This window comes from Polypterus senegalus, chromosome 5, assembly GCF_016835505.1.
Source record: "Polypterus senegalus isolate Bchr_013 chromosome 5, ASM1683550v1, whole genome shotgun sequence".
In the NCBI taxonomy this organism is placed as follows: domain Eukaryota; kingdom Metazoa; phylum Chordata; class Cladistia; order Polypteriformes; family Polypteridae; genus Polypterus; species Polypterus senegalus.
In genome coordinates, this window is record NC_053158.1 from 144955897 (window position 1) to 144970968 (window position 15072).

At 39.6% G+C, this 15072-nt stretch overlaps 1 protein-coding gene across 1 annotated transcript; it reads left to right on the forward strand.

Annotated features, from left to right (window-relative positions):
• Window positions 1–4324: 4324 nt before the first annotated feature.
• On the forward strand, window positions 4325–14647 carry psmg4 (proteasome (prosome, macropain) assembly chaperone 4). Its single transcript, XM_039753450.1, has 4 exons — window positions 4325–4572; window positions 6948–7023; window positions 14070–14192; window positions 14310–14647. The coding sequence occupies exons 1-3, from the start codon at window positions 4381–4383 to the stop codon at window positions 14189–14191; spliced, it is 390 nt and encodes a 129-aa protein (XP_039609384.1). The 5' UTR covers window positions 4325–4380; the 3' UTR covers window position 14192; window positions 14310–14647.
• The last annotated feature ends 425 nt before the right edge of the window (window positions 14648–15072 follow it).

Sequence of the window (15072 nt, forward strand, 5' to 3'; positions counted from 1 at the left end):
CTTGATAGGTCCAGATAATGTACTGCTACCACCACTTCATATTACGATTAGTTTAATGAAGCAGTTTGTTAAAGTCCTGTCAAAAGATGGAGCCTTTTTATGTATTTGTGCTGAAAGGTCCTTGGTTTGTGTTATAATAAACTGGAAGAGGACATTTTTGGTGAACTCGTTATTGAATAAACCCTCTGATGCTAAATTTGATGAATGGCCTAGAATGAAAGGCTTGGGTGTCTTTCAAAGAAGTAATTTCTAAATGTTTAGGTAATAAGAAAGATTCAAATTAAAAAGAGATTGTGCAAAATTGATTAGTTAGGTTTAAGGAATGCCCTGCAGTGGGCTGGCGCCCTGCCCGGGGTTTGCTTCCTGCCTTGCACCCTGTGTTGGCTGGGATTGGCTCCCGCAGACCCCTGTGACCCTGTAGTTAGGATATAGCGGGTTGGATAATAGATGGATGGATGGATGGTTTAAGGAATTGGGCTGCAACATGAGTCTCAAAGTTCATGAGTCTCAGAGTTCTGAAAATATTGGCATGGTGAGTGAAGAGGAGGGTGATTCCATCAAGATCTCAAGGACATGGTACCAGGGATGTTGGGATATCAATATGAGGGCAGACTACTGCCAAAAATTTCATAGAGACACACACACAAAAAGAGAACAAATGATGGGCCATTAAATGAAGTTTTGGATCAGAAAAAAGTAAGAAGTGACAAAAACTAGAGAGGTTATGTAGAAGTCAATGAATATGCATTGTTGTTTTTACATATAGGATTGAAAGTATTACATTGGCTAAATATTTTAAAGTTATATTGATATAAAACAATATTGTACACATGAGTAAAGAGTAGGTCTGCATTGGGATTCTTCTTTAGGTCCTTCCCTCTTTGATCTGGTTATGGATGTGTTGACTTGTGGGATAAAAGACCAATTCCCAGATGCATGTTTTTTACTTTCTCATAAGGAAAGTATTGTAATTGTCCAAAAATTCGACCTTGAGATTTTGATGATTCTCTGTGTTTTATTGTAATAGTCCAAAAATTTGATTTTCGAGATTTTGATGAATCTCAATGTTTTAGACATCCCTGAGTCCGAAAATACAATTTTTGGAAGTACAAAATGTAGGTTTCTATCAACTTTTGAGTTACTTCCACTAACCGAAAGTGGTACTTTTTTATTCATGCAGCTGCAGAGTTCTTTACTTTTATAATATATATTTTTTTATATATACTTTATTAATCCCAAAGGAAATTACTTGGTTTTCACATACCACTTGGGGGTCAGAGTGTAGGGTCAGCCATCGTATAGCACCCCTGGAGCAATTAAAGGTTAAGGGCCTTTCTCAAGGGCCCAGCAGAGTAGCATCTCTTTTGGTAATGACAGGGATTCAAACCGGCAACCTTTGGGATACCAGCACAGCTACTTAGCCTCAGAGCCACCACTCTGCCTACACATTCAATATATTATGATTTGTTGTTGATGGTTCTTTAATGTACATAATATAAAAATATAATCATTGTCTTGCGCTTTTACTCCTCAAATATCCATCCTCATATCTGAGTATACAAGAACGTCTAGGGGAGATTTTTGCTGATGATGTTGTGTTGTGCAACACCAGAAAGAAGGAGATGGAGAGGAAGACTGAAGAATGTATAAGAGTGTTAGAAGATAAACAGGAAGAAGACAGAATATTTGAGATTTAATGATGATCAGGATTTAGAAGTTCGTCTGCACATAGAGCTACTGAGTGGATACGTTTATATATCTTGGATCAGTAGTAGCCCAAGATGCAGAATTAGGTGCAGGGATAACCCATAAGGTGCTGTGTGGATGGAACAATTGAAAGAAGGTATCAAGTTACAGGTAAGGTTTTTTTTTTAAACAGTGGTAAAACTAACAATGATGTATGCAGTTAAGACATGGGCAGTGAAGGAAGTGCAGGAGATGAAGCTGGATGTGGGAGAAATTAGAATGTCGTGATGGATACGTGAGTTCTGAAAAAGGAAAGAATACTAAATGAGACCATCAGAGGTACAACAAAAGTGGGATATACACTCACCTAAAGGATTATTAGGAACACCTGTTCAATTTCTCATTAATGCAATTATCTAATCAACCAATCACATGGTAGTTGCTTCAATGCATTTAGAGGTGTGGTCCTGGTCAAGACAATCTCCTGAACTCCAAACTGAATGTCAGAATGGGAAAGACAGGTGATTTAAGCAATTTTGAGCATGGCATGGTTGTTGGTGCCAGACGGGCCAGTCTGAGTATTTCACAATCTGCTCAGTTACTGGGATTTTCACGCACAACCATTTCTAGGGTTTACAAAGAATGGTGTGAAAAGGGAAAAACATCCAGTATGGTAGTCCTGTGGGCGAAAATGCCTTGTTGATGCTAGAGGTCAGAGGAGAATGGGCCGACTGATTCAAGCTGCTAGAAGAGCAACTTTGACTGAAATAACCACTCGTTACAACCGAGGTATGCAGCAAAGCATTTGTGAAGCCACAACACGCATAACCTTGAGGTGGATGGGCTACAACAGCAGAAGACCCCACCGGGTACCACTCATCTCCACTACAAATAGGAAAAAGAGGCTACAATTTGCACGAGCTCACCAAAATTGGACAGTTGAAGACTGGAAAAATGTTGCCTGGTCTGATGAGTCTCGATTTCTGTTGAGACATTCAAATGGTAGAGTCATAATTTGGCGTAAACAGAATGAGAACATGGATCCATCATGCCTTGTTACCACTGTGCAGGCTGGTGGTGGTGGTGTAATGGTGTGGGGGATGTTTTCTTGGCACACTTTAGGCCCCTTAGTGCCAATTGGGCATCGTTTAAATGCCACGGGCTACCTGAGCATTGTTTCTGACCATGTCTATCCCTTCATGACCACCATGTACCCATCCTCTGATGGCTACTTCCAGCAGGATAATGCACCATGTCACAAAGCTGGAATAATTTCAAATTGGTCTCTTGAACATGACAATGAGTTCACTGTACTAAAATGGCCCCCACAGTCACCAGATCTAAACCCAATAGAACATCTTTGGGCTGTGGTGGAACGGGAGCTTCGTGCCCTGGATGTGCATCCCACAAATCTCCATCAACTGCAAGATGCTATCCTATCTATATGGGCCAACATTTCTAAAGAATGCTCTCAGCACCTTGTTGAATCAATGCCACGTAGAATTAAGGCAGTTCTGAAGGCGAAAGGGGGTCAAACACCGTATTAGTATGGTGTTCCTAATAATCCTTTAGGTGAGTGTATATCTATGAAAATGCCGGAAATTAGGCTGATGTGGCATGGACATGTGATGAAGACAGACAATGATTATGTGGCAAAAGAGTGATGGGAATGGAAGTACAGGTGAGGAGAAAGAGGGGGAGGCCAAAGCGGAGGTGGATGGATAAATTAAAAGAATATCTGAAGGAAAAGGTTCTGACTAGGGAGGAGGTGCAGGACCAAGCTGTATGGATGGGAAAGGATTAAGTGGAACAAGAAAGAATTGTATGCACAAATAAATTGTGTAATTTGTTAAAATTTACTGTAATTTCTTCTCAAATGCATACTTAAATGTGAAGTGATGGAAACATTCTCATTATACATGTCTGTTTTGGTCATAAAGCAGTTTTTATGAGTTTCATTTTTTAGACCTGTATAATGAAGCACTACTTTTCTTTCTCTATGCAACTGTTGATTTTCTGTTTACAATGAGTGATGGGAAAAGGCAATTTAACATATGTTGCATGCGAAGGTGCAACTATTCATCCATCCATTCCACTAGATCCTAACTACAGAGTCACGGGAGTCTGCTGGAGCCAGTCCCAGCCAACACAGGGTGCAAGGCAGGAAACAAACCCTGGGCAGGGCGCGCACACAGACATACACACACGGGACAATTTAGAATCGCCAATGCACCTAACCTGCATGTCTTTGGACAGTAGGAGGAAATCCACGCAGACGCGGGGAGAACATGCAAACTCCACGCTGTGAGGCCCCGGGAAGCGAACCCGGGTCTCCTAACTGCGAGGCAGCAGCTGCGCTACCCACTGCGCCAGGTGCAACCACTCTATACTATTTTTTCCAATTAATATGTTTTCCAGTTATACCGGCCAGCTGCTTGAACGTAATGACATTTTTGAAAAGTTCATAGCAGTGGACTACAAACGTCGTTAATAACTTATTCACAGACCCTCACACACTGTGTTAAGCCGATGGTACTGTACGCTCCGCTCCCTCTTTCTTCCTTTCACTGCTAAGGTGCTCGATGATTGATTGTTTCTGCCTGCGACTGCGCATCACGGACTTCACAAACCCGGAAGTGATGAATCTTGTGTTGTCATGTGGAAGGCGGCGGCAACAGCAGCGTGGTAAGAAAGATGGAAGTTGCAGAAAGTGCAAATTCACTGCCCGAGTCTTGTGAAGGTGCGATTTCTATGCATAACTTCTCAGAAAAGATTTTGGAACAGGTCATCCATTTCCATGTGATGAAAATGAGAGAGTGTTTTTTCCTTTGGGTCGGGACTACGCCGGTGTTGAACAATTTGGCTGTAGCAATGTCCAGCAGATTCGTGAGTATTGCGTTCGTTATTTTCATAAAAGATCGTATTACCTTCTGGTTGGATGCTCAGGATACTGATTTAATAAATGAGCTGGCAAGACGTCGGCACCAACTATTTCTAAAACGGGTTGTTCACTTTCGGGCGGTGTTCCCTTCTAATTGTATTTTCTTTTAATTGTGCGTGCTAAAACAATTATTGTCAAGTATCACTTAAATCACCTCATATTAAAAGTCCAACAATCTGCTGTACATAACAGAATGGTGTGAGAATGACAAAGAGAAAGGATCACAACTCGGGCAATGCCGGTTTAATAATGCAGCAAAACATCTTTCATCTATTGTATTGGAGAACAAAGGTTTTTTTTCATCCCTTTTTCCTGCCTTGCATTCTTAGACCTCTCCTGTTACCCTCCCTGATCGCCTGTAGTAGGTTGATTGGTAGATCAGAGTGACTCGGTGTACAGTGGGGGAAATAAGTATTTACTGCTGAATACGTACTTTTACTCACTTACAAAGAAATTAACAATCTGATTTTTATGGTAGTTTCATTTTAAAGGAGAGAGACAGAATATCAACCAAAAGTCCAGAAAAACCACACTGCATAAAAATTAAAAATTGATTTGTATGTCATTGAGTGAAATACGTATTTGATCCCCTATAACCCAGCCAGATTACAATCAGTCAATCAATTAATCACAGATACTCCAGATCTCAACTCTTTATGTGCTTAAAGCACATCGGGCCACAGAATCAATTTCTTCCATTCCATCCTCTTTACCACCATGGGCAAGAGCAAAGAGCTGTCAAAGGATGTCAGTGACAACATCGTAGACCTGCACAAGGCTGGAGTGGGCTACAAGACCATCAGCAGGAAGCTTGATTAGAAGGTGACAGCTGTTGGTGTGATTATTTAGAAATTGAAGGAATATCCTTGGTCTGGAGGCCCATCTTAAGTTTCCCAGTGAATATCCGGGCCTGTACATGTGTCTTCTTGAGCAGGGCAGCTTTGCGGGTGGTGCAAGATTTCAATCCATTATGGCGTAGTATGTAACAAATGGTGTTCTTCGTAACTCTGGTCTCAACTACCTTCAGATCACTAGCAAGCTTCTCCTGCACATTTTTGTTCTGATCCCTCACCTTTCTTATGATTATCCTCACGCCATGAGTCAAGATCTTTTATGGAGCACCAGGCTGAGTGCGATGATGGTCATTTTATATTTCTTCTATTTCCAAATAATCACACCAGCAGTTGTCACGTTCTCACCAAGCTTCTTGCTGATGGCCTCGTAGCCCACTCCTGCCTTGTGCAGATCTACAGTCTTGTCCCTGATGTCCTTTGACAGCTCTTTGGTCGTGCCCATGGTGGTGAAGAGGTTGGAATGGAAGAAACCGATTGTGTGGACCAATGTGCTTTACACACATAACGAGCTGATATCAGGAGTATCTGTAATTGATTTATTGTAATTTGTGTGCCACATGGGCACACAGCCAATCTGTAGGAGTCAGAATTCTGCCTGGGGTGTAGGGGATCAAATACTTATTTCATTCATTACATGCAAATCAATTTGTAACTTTTATGTAATGTGTTTTTTTTTTTTTCCTGGATTTTTGGTTGACATTTTGTCTCTCTCTATTAAAATGAAATTACCATAAAATTAGAGACTGTTCATTTCTTTGTGAGTGAGCAAACTTGTAAATTCAGCAGGGGATCGAATACTTGTTTCCCCCACTGTATGTATGTATGTATGTGTGTGATAGACTGACAAATTGTCCAAAGATGTTTCCACTTTTGAGCCTGATGCTGCAATCAAATGACAAACAAGATCTGAAAATTAACAGAATGGATGGTAATAGTCATCTGTATTTGAGCTCTCATGCTTGTCAGTACTTGAGTCAATGCCATGATTTTTTTTCCAGAAGTTGTCATAAATTATCTTGTCTTGATTGCTATTACTTTTTGATCATAATCGTGTCATAAACTACCTTATAAAAGATCGTATTTAAAATGGCAGTATATTGCAGTCCTTTGAACAGCAAGTAATGCACGGCAAATTTTCTCATTATTTTTCAAAGTAGTGCTACAAGCTACGTAAAATGGTGCGTTATTCCAGATGTGCACTTTACATTGATCCTCCAATTTTCCAGCATGTGTGGAAGGTGCAATATAAACATCAGTTTGGTGTACAAAGTGATAATGTCATGGTCTGTTTATAATTTGACACTATTATAGAGGCTGTGCATTTTAAAACAGAACAACACTCTTTAAGAAGCATTCAGATAATTAAGCTTTCTATAGTTTAGAATCCTTCAAAACAAGTTGTGTTAGACCTTTCATACCAATAATTTTTCAATATTTTTAAATCTTATCCAAATGTTTTCTTGTAGGATTCTGTTCCTTTATCTACTTTAGTCCTTGGGGATACATCTGACACCACATCAAATTGTCTCGCCCAGCGATTAGGTATGTTTAACTTTTATATTTACTTAATGTATCCAACAAACTGTTGATGTGAGTAAACACGAGAGGATCAGCAGATAAACTCTTTAGATTGTTTATTAAGTACATGTGGAGCGCACACGTCACCAAGAGGCAGAATGTTTGCTCTTAACAGCAGATTTTTATTAATCCCATAGTGAATTAAATATTAATAATACAGACAAACCTTTCAGGCAGGCAACAGCAAGAACTCTTAAGAATTCGGAAAAACAAAAATTGTACCATAATACATCTCTTGTTGGCATAACTGTCAGCCCTGTGCCTTTCTTTCAGCAGTTAGCATGAAGTTACTTGTAGGCTTATACTGTACAACGCAAGCAAAATAAGACTTTATTCCCCATCATTACATGTGATAAATGTGCCAGGCTTATCACCCACAGTCTGTGCAACAGTGCAGTAATACTGAATTTTGAATTTGGACATGATTTTATGCATATTGTAAGCTGGAGCGGTGATCGCACCCCAAGAGGACACTGACGCCCCTGGGAATACCACTGAAACACAGTCTACCTTCACCTTGCTCCTTACCTTCTCACTTGCGCTATAACGTGTAATAAAACCCTCGCGCGGTACTCCGCTTACTTAAAAGCCTTGTGCGGCGCCTGTCAGTTTTGGTATTGATGGTTTTGCTTTTGTCTCTCTCTGACATTCTCTGCTCCTAGCGGAACTGTCATTTCTGACTTGTCATGGAGCACGTTTAAGCTCTTGAAAGAGAATCAAATGTTTGTTTGCAGTGTTTGAATAAAATTCCTGTTTTCTACAACCTCCTGTGTCTCTGTGCAAATGTGTGACCCAAGCGTGACAAGTGGTACCAGGAGTGGTTGCACAGATGGATGCCGCCGAAGACTTATTTCGAATGGCTAATGGTTTTGCACTTAACGACTGGAAACTAAACATGGATGGCCTAATCTGTGCACAAATTCAAGATTTGATACATAAAGTGCACTGCTGATTTGAAGGAGACGTGATGGAAAAAGTTGTCATGTATATATTACTGGCCGGGATACCTGTAGTTCTTTGAGATTAATTTCTGCGTCATGATATTAAAGCATTAACGATTATGTCCAGACGATTGGAGGGTTCACAGTCCGCTTGGAGAAAGAGCGGTGGATTTGGTGCTGCTTCGCAACCTGTGAACGAATGTCCAGGACATTCTCGTTGCTTCGATCAACGGCTACAACATCGACAAGCTACAGGACCTGAAAATCAAATGGGGTCAGGTAGGCCCCCGGGAAATCGGGTCGTAGATGAGATGCCTGTTTCTGGGGAGATGGCAGCAGCAGGCCGGGGAAGACGTGGACATCATAGAGGATATTTCGGCAGCGGAGCTGATCATAGATGTTTCCGGTGTGATCAACCCGGCCACTTGGAAAGAGAATGCCGCTTGTCTCCAGCTCAATCAATGGAAATTGGACTGGCCGAAGTTTGTTGCACAAATATTACATATTCTTCAGATGAAAAAGATGGCTTGTTAATCCCGGTGAAATTCGGGGGCCGAGAGGTCTCAGCATTGTTGCACTCGGGCAGTGACCTTTGTGTTGTCAGACGAGACTGTCTTGATGAAAGATGCCTTAGTGGCACAGAGACTGTAAAAATACACTGTGTACATGGTGATGTTAAAGACTATCAGACATTACTTCTTCCCTTAACTTATAAGGGTCGCCACTTTAAAGTTTGGTCTGCCGTTTCAGGCTCCTGCCCCTGGCCATTACTCATAGGACGGAGAAATGCCCTCTTTCCTAAACTAATTAATAAATGTCGGGCACCATTTGTCTGGTCACCTATTGAACTTAGTTTGTAAGAAGAAAACGAGGGTTTTATTGCGTGTTATAGTGCAAGTGAGAAGGGTAAGGAGCAATGTGAAGGTAGACTGTGTTTTAAGGGTATTCCCAGGGGCATGTGTGTCCTCTTGGGGTGCGATCACCCCTCCAGCTTACACCATCACTGGTTAAGCGGAGATGTTTACACTATGTAAGGACAGATCTGCTTCCATCGTGAGCAAGTTAACAACAGGTTTGACATGTGCACTTGTCTTTATTGTGGATTTCATTCTGAGTAGTACAGGGGCTTCCCAGTTGTGTTTTTAACCATCTGTTTAAAGTAAGTTTTACTTCAGATACAGCATTGCAAGGACAACAATCTCACCCTTAATGTCTGCAGAACTAAGGGATGGGTTTTAGAAGAATTTGAGAAGAAGGAAGTAGACCACACTCCTCTTAAGCTGGTAGAGATGATGTAGAGAGGGTCATCGGCTTTAAAAGAATGCTCCACCCAAAAATTACATTTTTTATATTTACTTTGTAGTGGTGGCCGAGTAAAATTTTTAATCTCATGTTTTTATGCAGGATGGGGATAAAGAAATTCAGGACATAATAGAACTCTGTGGTCACCAGTTCTGTACAATAGCAAACAATGTGAAAAATATCTATGAAAAGAAGAAAGAAAAATCTCAGATTGACCTAATCCACATTCCTTTTATACAGTCATTAGCTTAAAAGGCGTGCTTTTTTTGTTAGAATATTGTTAGTTACTTCCTGCATTATAAGCTTATACATAAAAAGGAAACACAAAGACTTAGGAGACACTTTCTGACTTGAAGGCTCGTCTCTCCTTGTCAGTCATTCATCAAGAGTTCTGTCTTCAGTTCAAAAAGTCTCTCCAATGAGAAATATACTCTTAAAAAGTGATCTTTTAACATAATCATCTTAGTGTAGTCATGGTAGCTGAAGGCCAAAGCCTACCCAAATCATCTTACAGCATCAGTCCATTGCAGGGCATACTTGCAAACACATTCATGCTTTCACATAAGACCATTTGGTATTCACTGGTAATCATTGATGCCCCAAATGATCAGATGCCTACTTGAATTACCCAATTTTCACTAGCCTGATTGGTAAAGTGGCCAATCCACAAAAAACATTTTTTTTTCAGCACCTGCTTTACGATGATTTAGTTGCAGTGTCCCTTTACGCAAGGCACTATGGTAGTTGTGCAAGCCCATGTGTGTCCTTTTTTCTGCAAACTTCCTGTAAACCGAAAGCAAGTATCAAGGCAGTGTGAGAGTGATTGGAATGTTAGCCTTTACATTAAAGAAAGTGGAGTGATAAATTGAGGAAAAAGGAATCAGATGAGTTACTTTAATGAATTCAGACCTTTTTATTTTACTGCTTGTCCGAGTTTGGATGGTGAGCGAGCTTGTGCTAAGTACAGCAACTCAAATTTTCAATTAGAGAAAGTACTAGGGTGTTGTACTATGTTAGCCATTACAGATGTGGTGGGAAAGCAAGCAAAATGACACCTTTTATTGGCAAACTGAACAGATTCCAATATGCAAGCTTTCAAGGCAACTCGTGCCCCTTTTTCAGGCAAGCAGAGGCTGTGCCACTCTACTGTTAGATATGCCTCTTGGAGTCTTTTTTGAGAAGAAAAAAAAAACACCTCATGTGGAGCAATGGCTATATTAAAGAAAGTTATTTTAATTTCACTGCCCATTATCATTATGTAAAGAATGTAGGAAATGGCCTGTATTTAAACATCATCTTCTGCCTATTTCTTTTGGCACCATGGCCTCATAATCCTAGATTCCATTGTCAGTATGGGGTTTGCATGTCCATAGGTTCTCTCTTTGTAGTATGGATTAACCCTCATGTCAAAGGCTTGCTTGTTAGGTTAATTGGCTACTCTCTGTTGGACCACTGAGTGTGACTTGAGAGAGACTGATGCTTTAGAAAGGCTTGCCATCTGCCATGCACTCGGTGAACCTGGGATAGGCTCCCCCCTTCCCCAGAACATTTTGACCTGGATTAAGTGAATTTAAAAATGGACAACTTAACTGATGCTACTGTATCAGTGTACCAAGCATACCCACTCTAGCAAGACAAAAAACACAGATACCGCTCAAAGATTTCAGTTCAGTATTAGTCAAATAAATTAACATGACCCATTATTACAAACACCATTAAAAGATGAAATGTATTTGCTTAACAAATATTAACAGAAATTTAGCTTCCTAGGAGTGAACAAGTCGTTTTCACGCTGGCATTTCTGATTTCTGTTTTAGTGATCTTGTATGCTTTTAAACCATAATGTTAGTTCTGATGTTGTGTTTAGAGGAAATGCCTGTATTACAGTAATTTCTTTCCTTTGCAGTTTTATCATATTGTTAGTTATGCTTGCCTTCTTGGTTATTTTAGATAAAGCAAGAGCAGCGCAGAGCAGTTAATTATTTAATTAAAAATGGGCACACATCCAAGAGTCGTAGTTCTTCTGAAGTGTGGTTATAGAGAAGGTCCAAGAACACAAGGAGTTAATACATGTTCAGTCTGTATAATGAATTTATCAGTCTACAGAAGTTTTCCTAATGTGTATTTTAAAAAGCAAACTATTATGGTGTGGTAACTTTATTAATGACATCTCATAAACTGGGCTTCCTAGATTGTCCCTTCAGCCACTTGCAACAATAATCCTTCACTCTTTTTTGTAGGAATTGTGGATGTGATTTGTGCTATTAGAATTGCGGTATTAAAGTTATGCCCCAGCACTCTTCACAGGTTATATGTGTTTAATGACTCTCTCATAACACTTTTTTTATATTTATTCAGTATGTATGTGAATAAAAATGGATGGGCCTTTATTATCGTGCACTTTTATTATTGTCCCTATCAGCTGCAGTATTTTTGGCTTTATTCATCCATCCATTATCCAACCCGTTATATCCTAACTACAGGGTCACGGGGGTCTGCTGGAGCCAATCCCAGCCAACAAAGGGCGCAAGGCAGGAAACAAACCTCAGGCAGGGCGCCAGCCCACCGCAGGGTGCACTAGGGACAATTTAGGATCGCCAGTGCACCTAACCTGCATGCCTTTGGAGAACCCAGAGACACGGGGAGAACATGCAAACTCCAAGCAGGGAGGACCCGGGAAGCGAACCCGGGTCTCCTAACTGTGAGGCAGCAGCGCTACCCACCGCGCCACCATGCCGCCCATTTTTGGCTTTACGTTTAATGAAATCATGCATTGTTTTTTGCTGAACAGAGAGCAGCATTACTGTTGCAGCTGGTATTTTTATTGTTCAAATAGTGGGGAATAAGCAGTTGTTTATTTTACTCTTTCTTTGTTTATTCCTTGTTGTATTTTAGTTAATAAGGTCAAATTATAGTTCATTTTTGTATTAATTTTCAAGCAAAGGTAATGTTCCTAATGGCATAAACTAATAGATTGTGCTGTAATCACACGGGAACATGAAATGAACATTTTTATGGTCTAGTTTACTAGAAGTGTGCTGTGATGTTTAGGTAAGTGCTTTACTGCAAATTCTTTTCCAGCCTGCTGAATGCATTTGTGGTAGTGATCTGTATGCTCCCTGACCACTGACATAAAGATGGTAGGAGTTTATAACAGCACTATAAAAAAAAACAATGACTTTATTGCTTCTGTATTGCTGATGCATTTTCTGTCAGGGTTTTCTCAAGCAAGCATCGGTTTGCATTTTCTTAGAAACATCAGGGAGACCAATAATAAAGGACAAGGGGGGTCACCCACAAATGCAGGGTTATTTGTGGATGTTTTACTCTTGAGGATGCCTCTGTTTGTATTATGCAATAACAGTTTGGAAAGATTTAGTCGCAGAACAGTTTAAATTATATTTATTTATACAGCATTTTAAGTGGTGTTTTAAAAATCAAATGTGCCTCTCCAAATTTTGTTTTGCTGCTTTCCTCACCTTCTTATATTTAGACAAAGTTGTTATAAGCCATTTTACAATTAAGCTCAATTACTTATTTGTCTTACAGTTATCCCATATAATAATTCTGTGCATTGCCGTTCAGAAGAACTATGTTTAAAATCTTGGATAGATGAAAATATATTTTTATTAGCAGAGTTCTTTATGGATAATAAGATTTATGAATATGTAGGCTGTTTTTTTTAAAATATACTTTTACTTGCATGTTTCATAATTGATACAAACTTAAAGAAATAGCTTAAAACTAAATAATAAAATGTATCACAGTTAGTGAGGGACCATTTTGATTTTTCATAAAATGCTATTCAGTAGTTTCTTTTACCTGATTTCATTTTTAAATTAACACTATAGATAACACAGAGTTTTTAAACTAATCTGATGTAATCTGCTCCAATGAAGCTTGTCTGAGTAAGTTTACACCCTAGGAATCTGACTTCTGCCCTGGATAATAAGCAACACTGCTTTTCTCACCGTATGACGTGATTCCTGACTTTGTACATTTAAGCAAAACATTAATGGGTTCAATTATTTTTCCTGACCACCTTTACAGAAAGCCTCCTGTCTACTTTGGATGGCCCATCAGGAAGTGCCTTCATTCTTGCATATTTACGTGCCGTGCTGCAGTTTAGAGTCGCAAGTAATCTAAACTATATGCACTTGAAATGTTTTCAGAAATCAGAATATTTGGAGAAACCCCAACCAAATACGGGGTGAATGTGCAAAATTCACAGATGCCGGGCCAAGCCCTCAGTTTGAACCAAAGACTGGAATACCACTCTCTGTTACGTCACTCTTCTTACAAACAGGAAACAAAAGATTACTATTGGGGGGGGGCATAGTGGGTGTTGCTGCTGTGTTGCGTTTCCAGTTATTTGCGATGCTGAATTGACCCTGCACTATTGAGTTTCCAGTGACAGACTCGTGTCCAATACAGAACTGGTCTGCTTTGTGAACAGCTGTCGGGATAATCTCCAACCTAGCCCCGCCTGGGACTCCGAATTAAATGAATTGGGTTTGCAATACTGGAGAAGCCACTATTAAAGCCTCAGATTCCTTCAGTAGTAGATATTTACTTTATAACCTGCTACTTTTCTATTTCTCAGACTACCAGTTTATCTATTTTGTAATCACCATGGTCATGTTATCACAAAATCCTTTTTTTTTTTTTTTATTTTATGCACCAGAATCGACTAAACCTATTTATTTTATAGTGTAAATTCCAAAAAATAAACTTTTACATATTTTTTTTTAAATTTTTTTATTGCAGCCAAGAAGACTGGCAAACAGGTTTTTGTCAGCTACAACATACCAAGGATTGAATCAAACCTCACACTGCTGATTGAAAACAGAATTAAAAAAGAAATGGAACTGCAACCTGATAAATTCTGATGTATTATGGACTCCTTTATTTTTTTTTTTATATTTTATACAAATAAAATTATTGTAAGCTACTTTATTTTGTTTATAAATCAATAGAATCTGATATCTTGCTTTTTGCTTTGTTCAGGCAGGGAGCAGCATGTATAAAACTTTCAATATTTGCTCAAAATGGTAAGTGCAGCACAGGATGTGCCGTATTGTATGGCACTTTATGTACAGGTAAGCTGATAAATCTACAGCTCCACATCTCTTACCATGCAGTTCCATTTTCTTGTTTTAGACTGTAGGTCTCTTAATTCCCATCTGTGTTTTGTTGCTTCCTGTAATTTAATTTTAAATGTCTAGATGGTTGCCCTTTTCAGCATCATTAAATCAAAGGCTCTTTAACTGATGTGCATGTATATTCTTTGAAATCAAAACTTTGTTGTTTTAATAACTGCTTTATAAACTTAGAAGTGTACAGCATCATGTGTCATTACTAGAATTAATTTTACTTTCACAAGATTTGTTTGAATTCTGTTCTTGATGGGGTGAAGTAAACAGAGTGAACTTGGTTGATCTTCATTTAAAAAACAAAACAAAAAAAAACTGTGCCCTCCCAAAAATTCAAAACGCCACACCTTAGTTGTGGGACGTAGTAACAGGGCAATAGCAGACTGTATGCCAGGGTGAGGTACAGCGGGAGTTCTGCATACCCCTAGACTGCTATGGGAAAGATAAAGAAGAAAAAAATGTGATTGGACCACCACAGTCCATCCAGTTTCTAACTCGCTTCTGAAGTTTAGGGTTGCAGAGAGCCGGTGGGAGCCACAGGCGCCCACAAAGCAGTCGTACAACACCAGTCAACCTAATACACACCTCTGTGGGACACCGAGTACTGCTTCTGTACA

Bases quoted from the DNA above. Each gene is read 5' to 3' on its own strand.
- psmg4 (XM_039753450.1), top strand. From the start codon at position 4,381: ATGGAAGTTGCAGAAAGTGCAAATTCACTGCCCGAGTCTTGTGAAGGT. The intron at 4,573-6,947 runs GTGAGTATTGCG...GTTTTCTTGTAG, and splicing joins TAGCAATGTCCAGCAGATTC to GATTCTGTTCCTTTATCTAC. The intron at 7,024-14,069 runs GTATGTTTAACT...TTTTTATTGCAG, and splicing joins TTGTCTCGCCCAGCGATTAG to CCAAGAAGACTGGCAAACAG.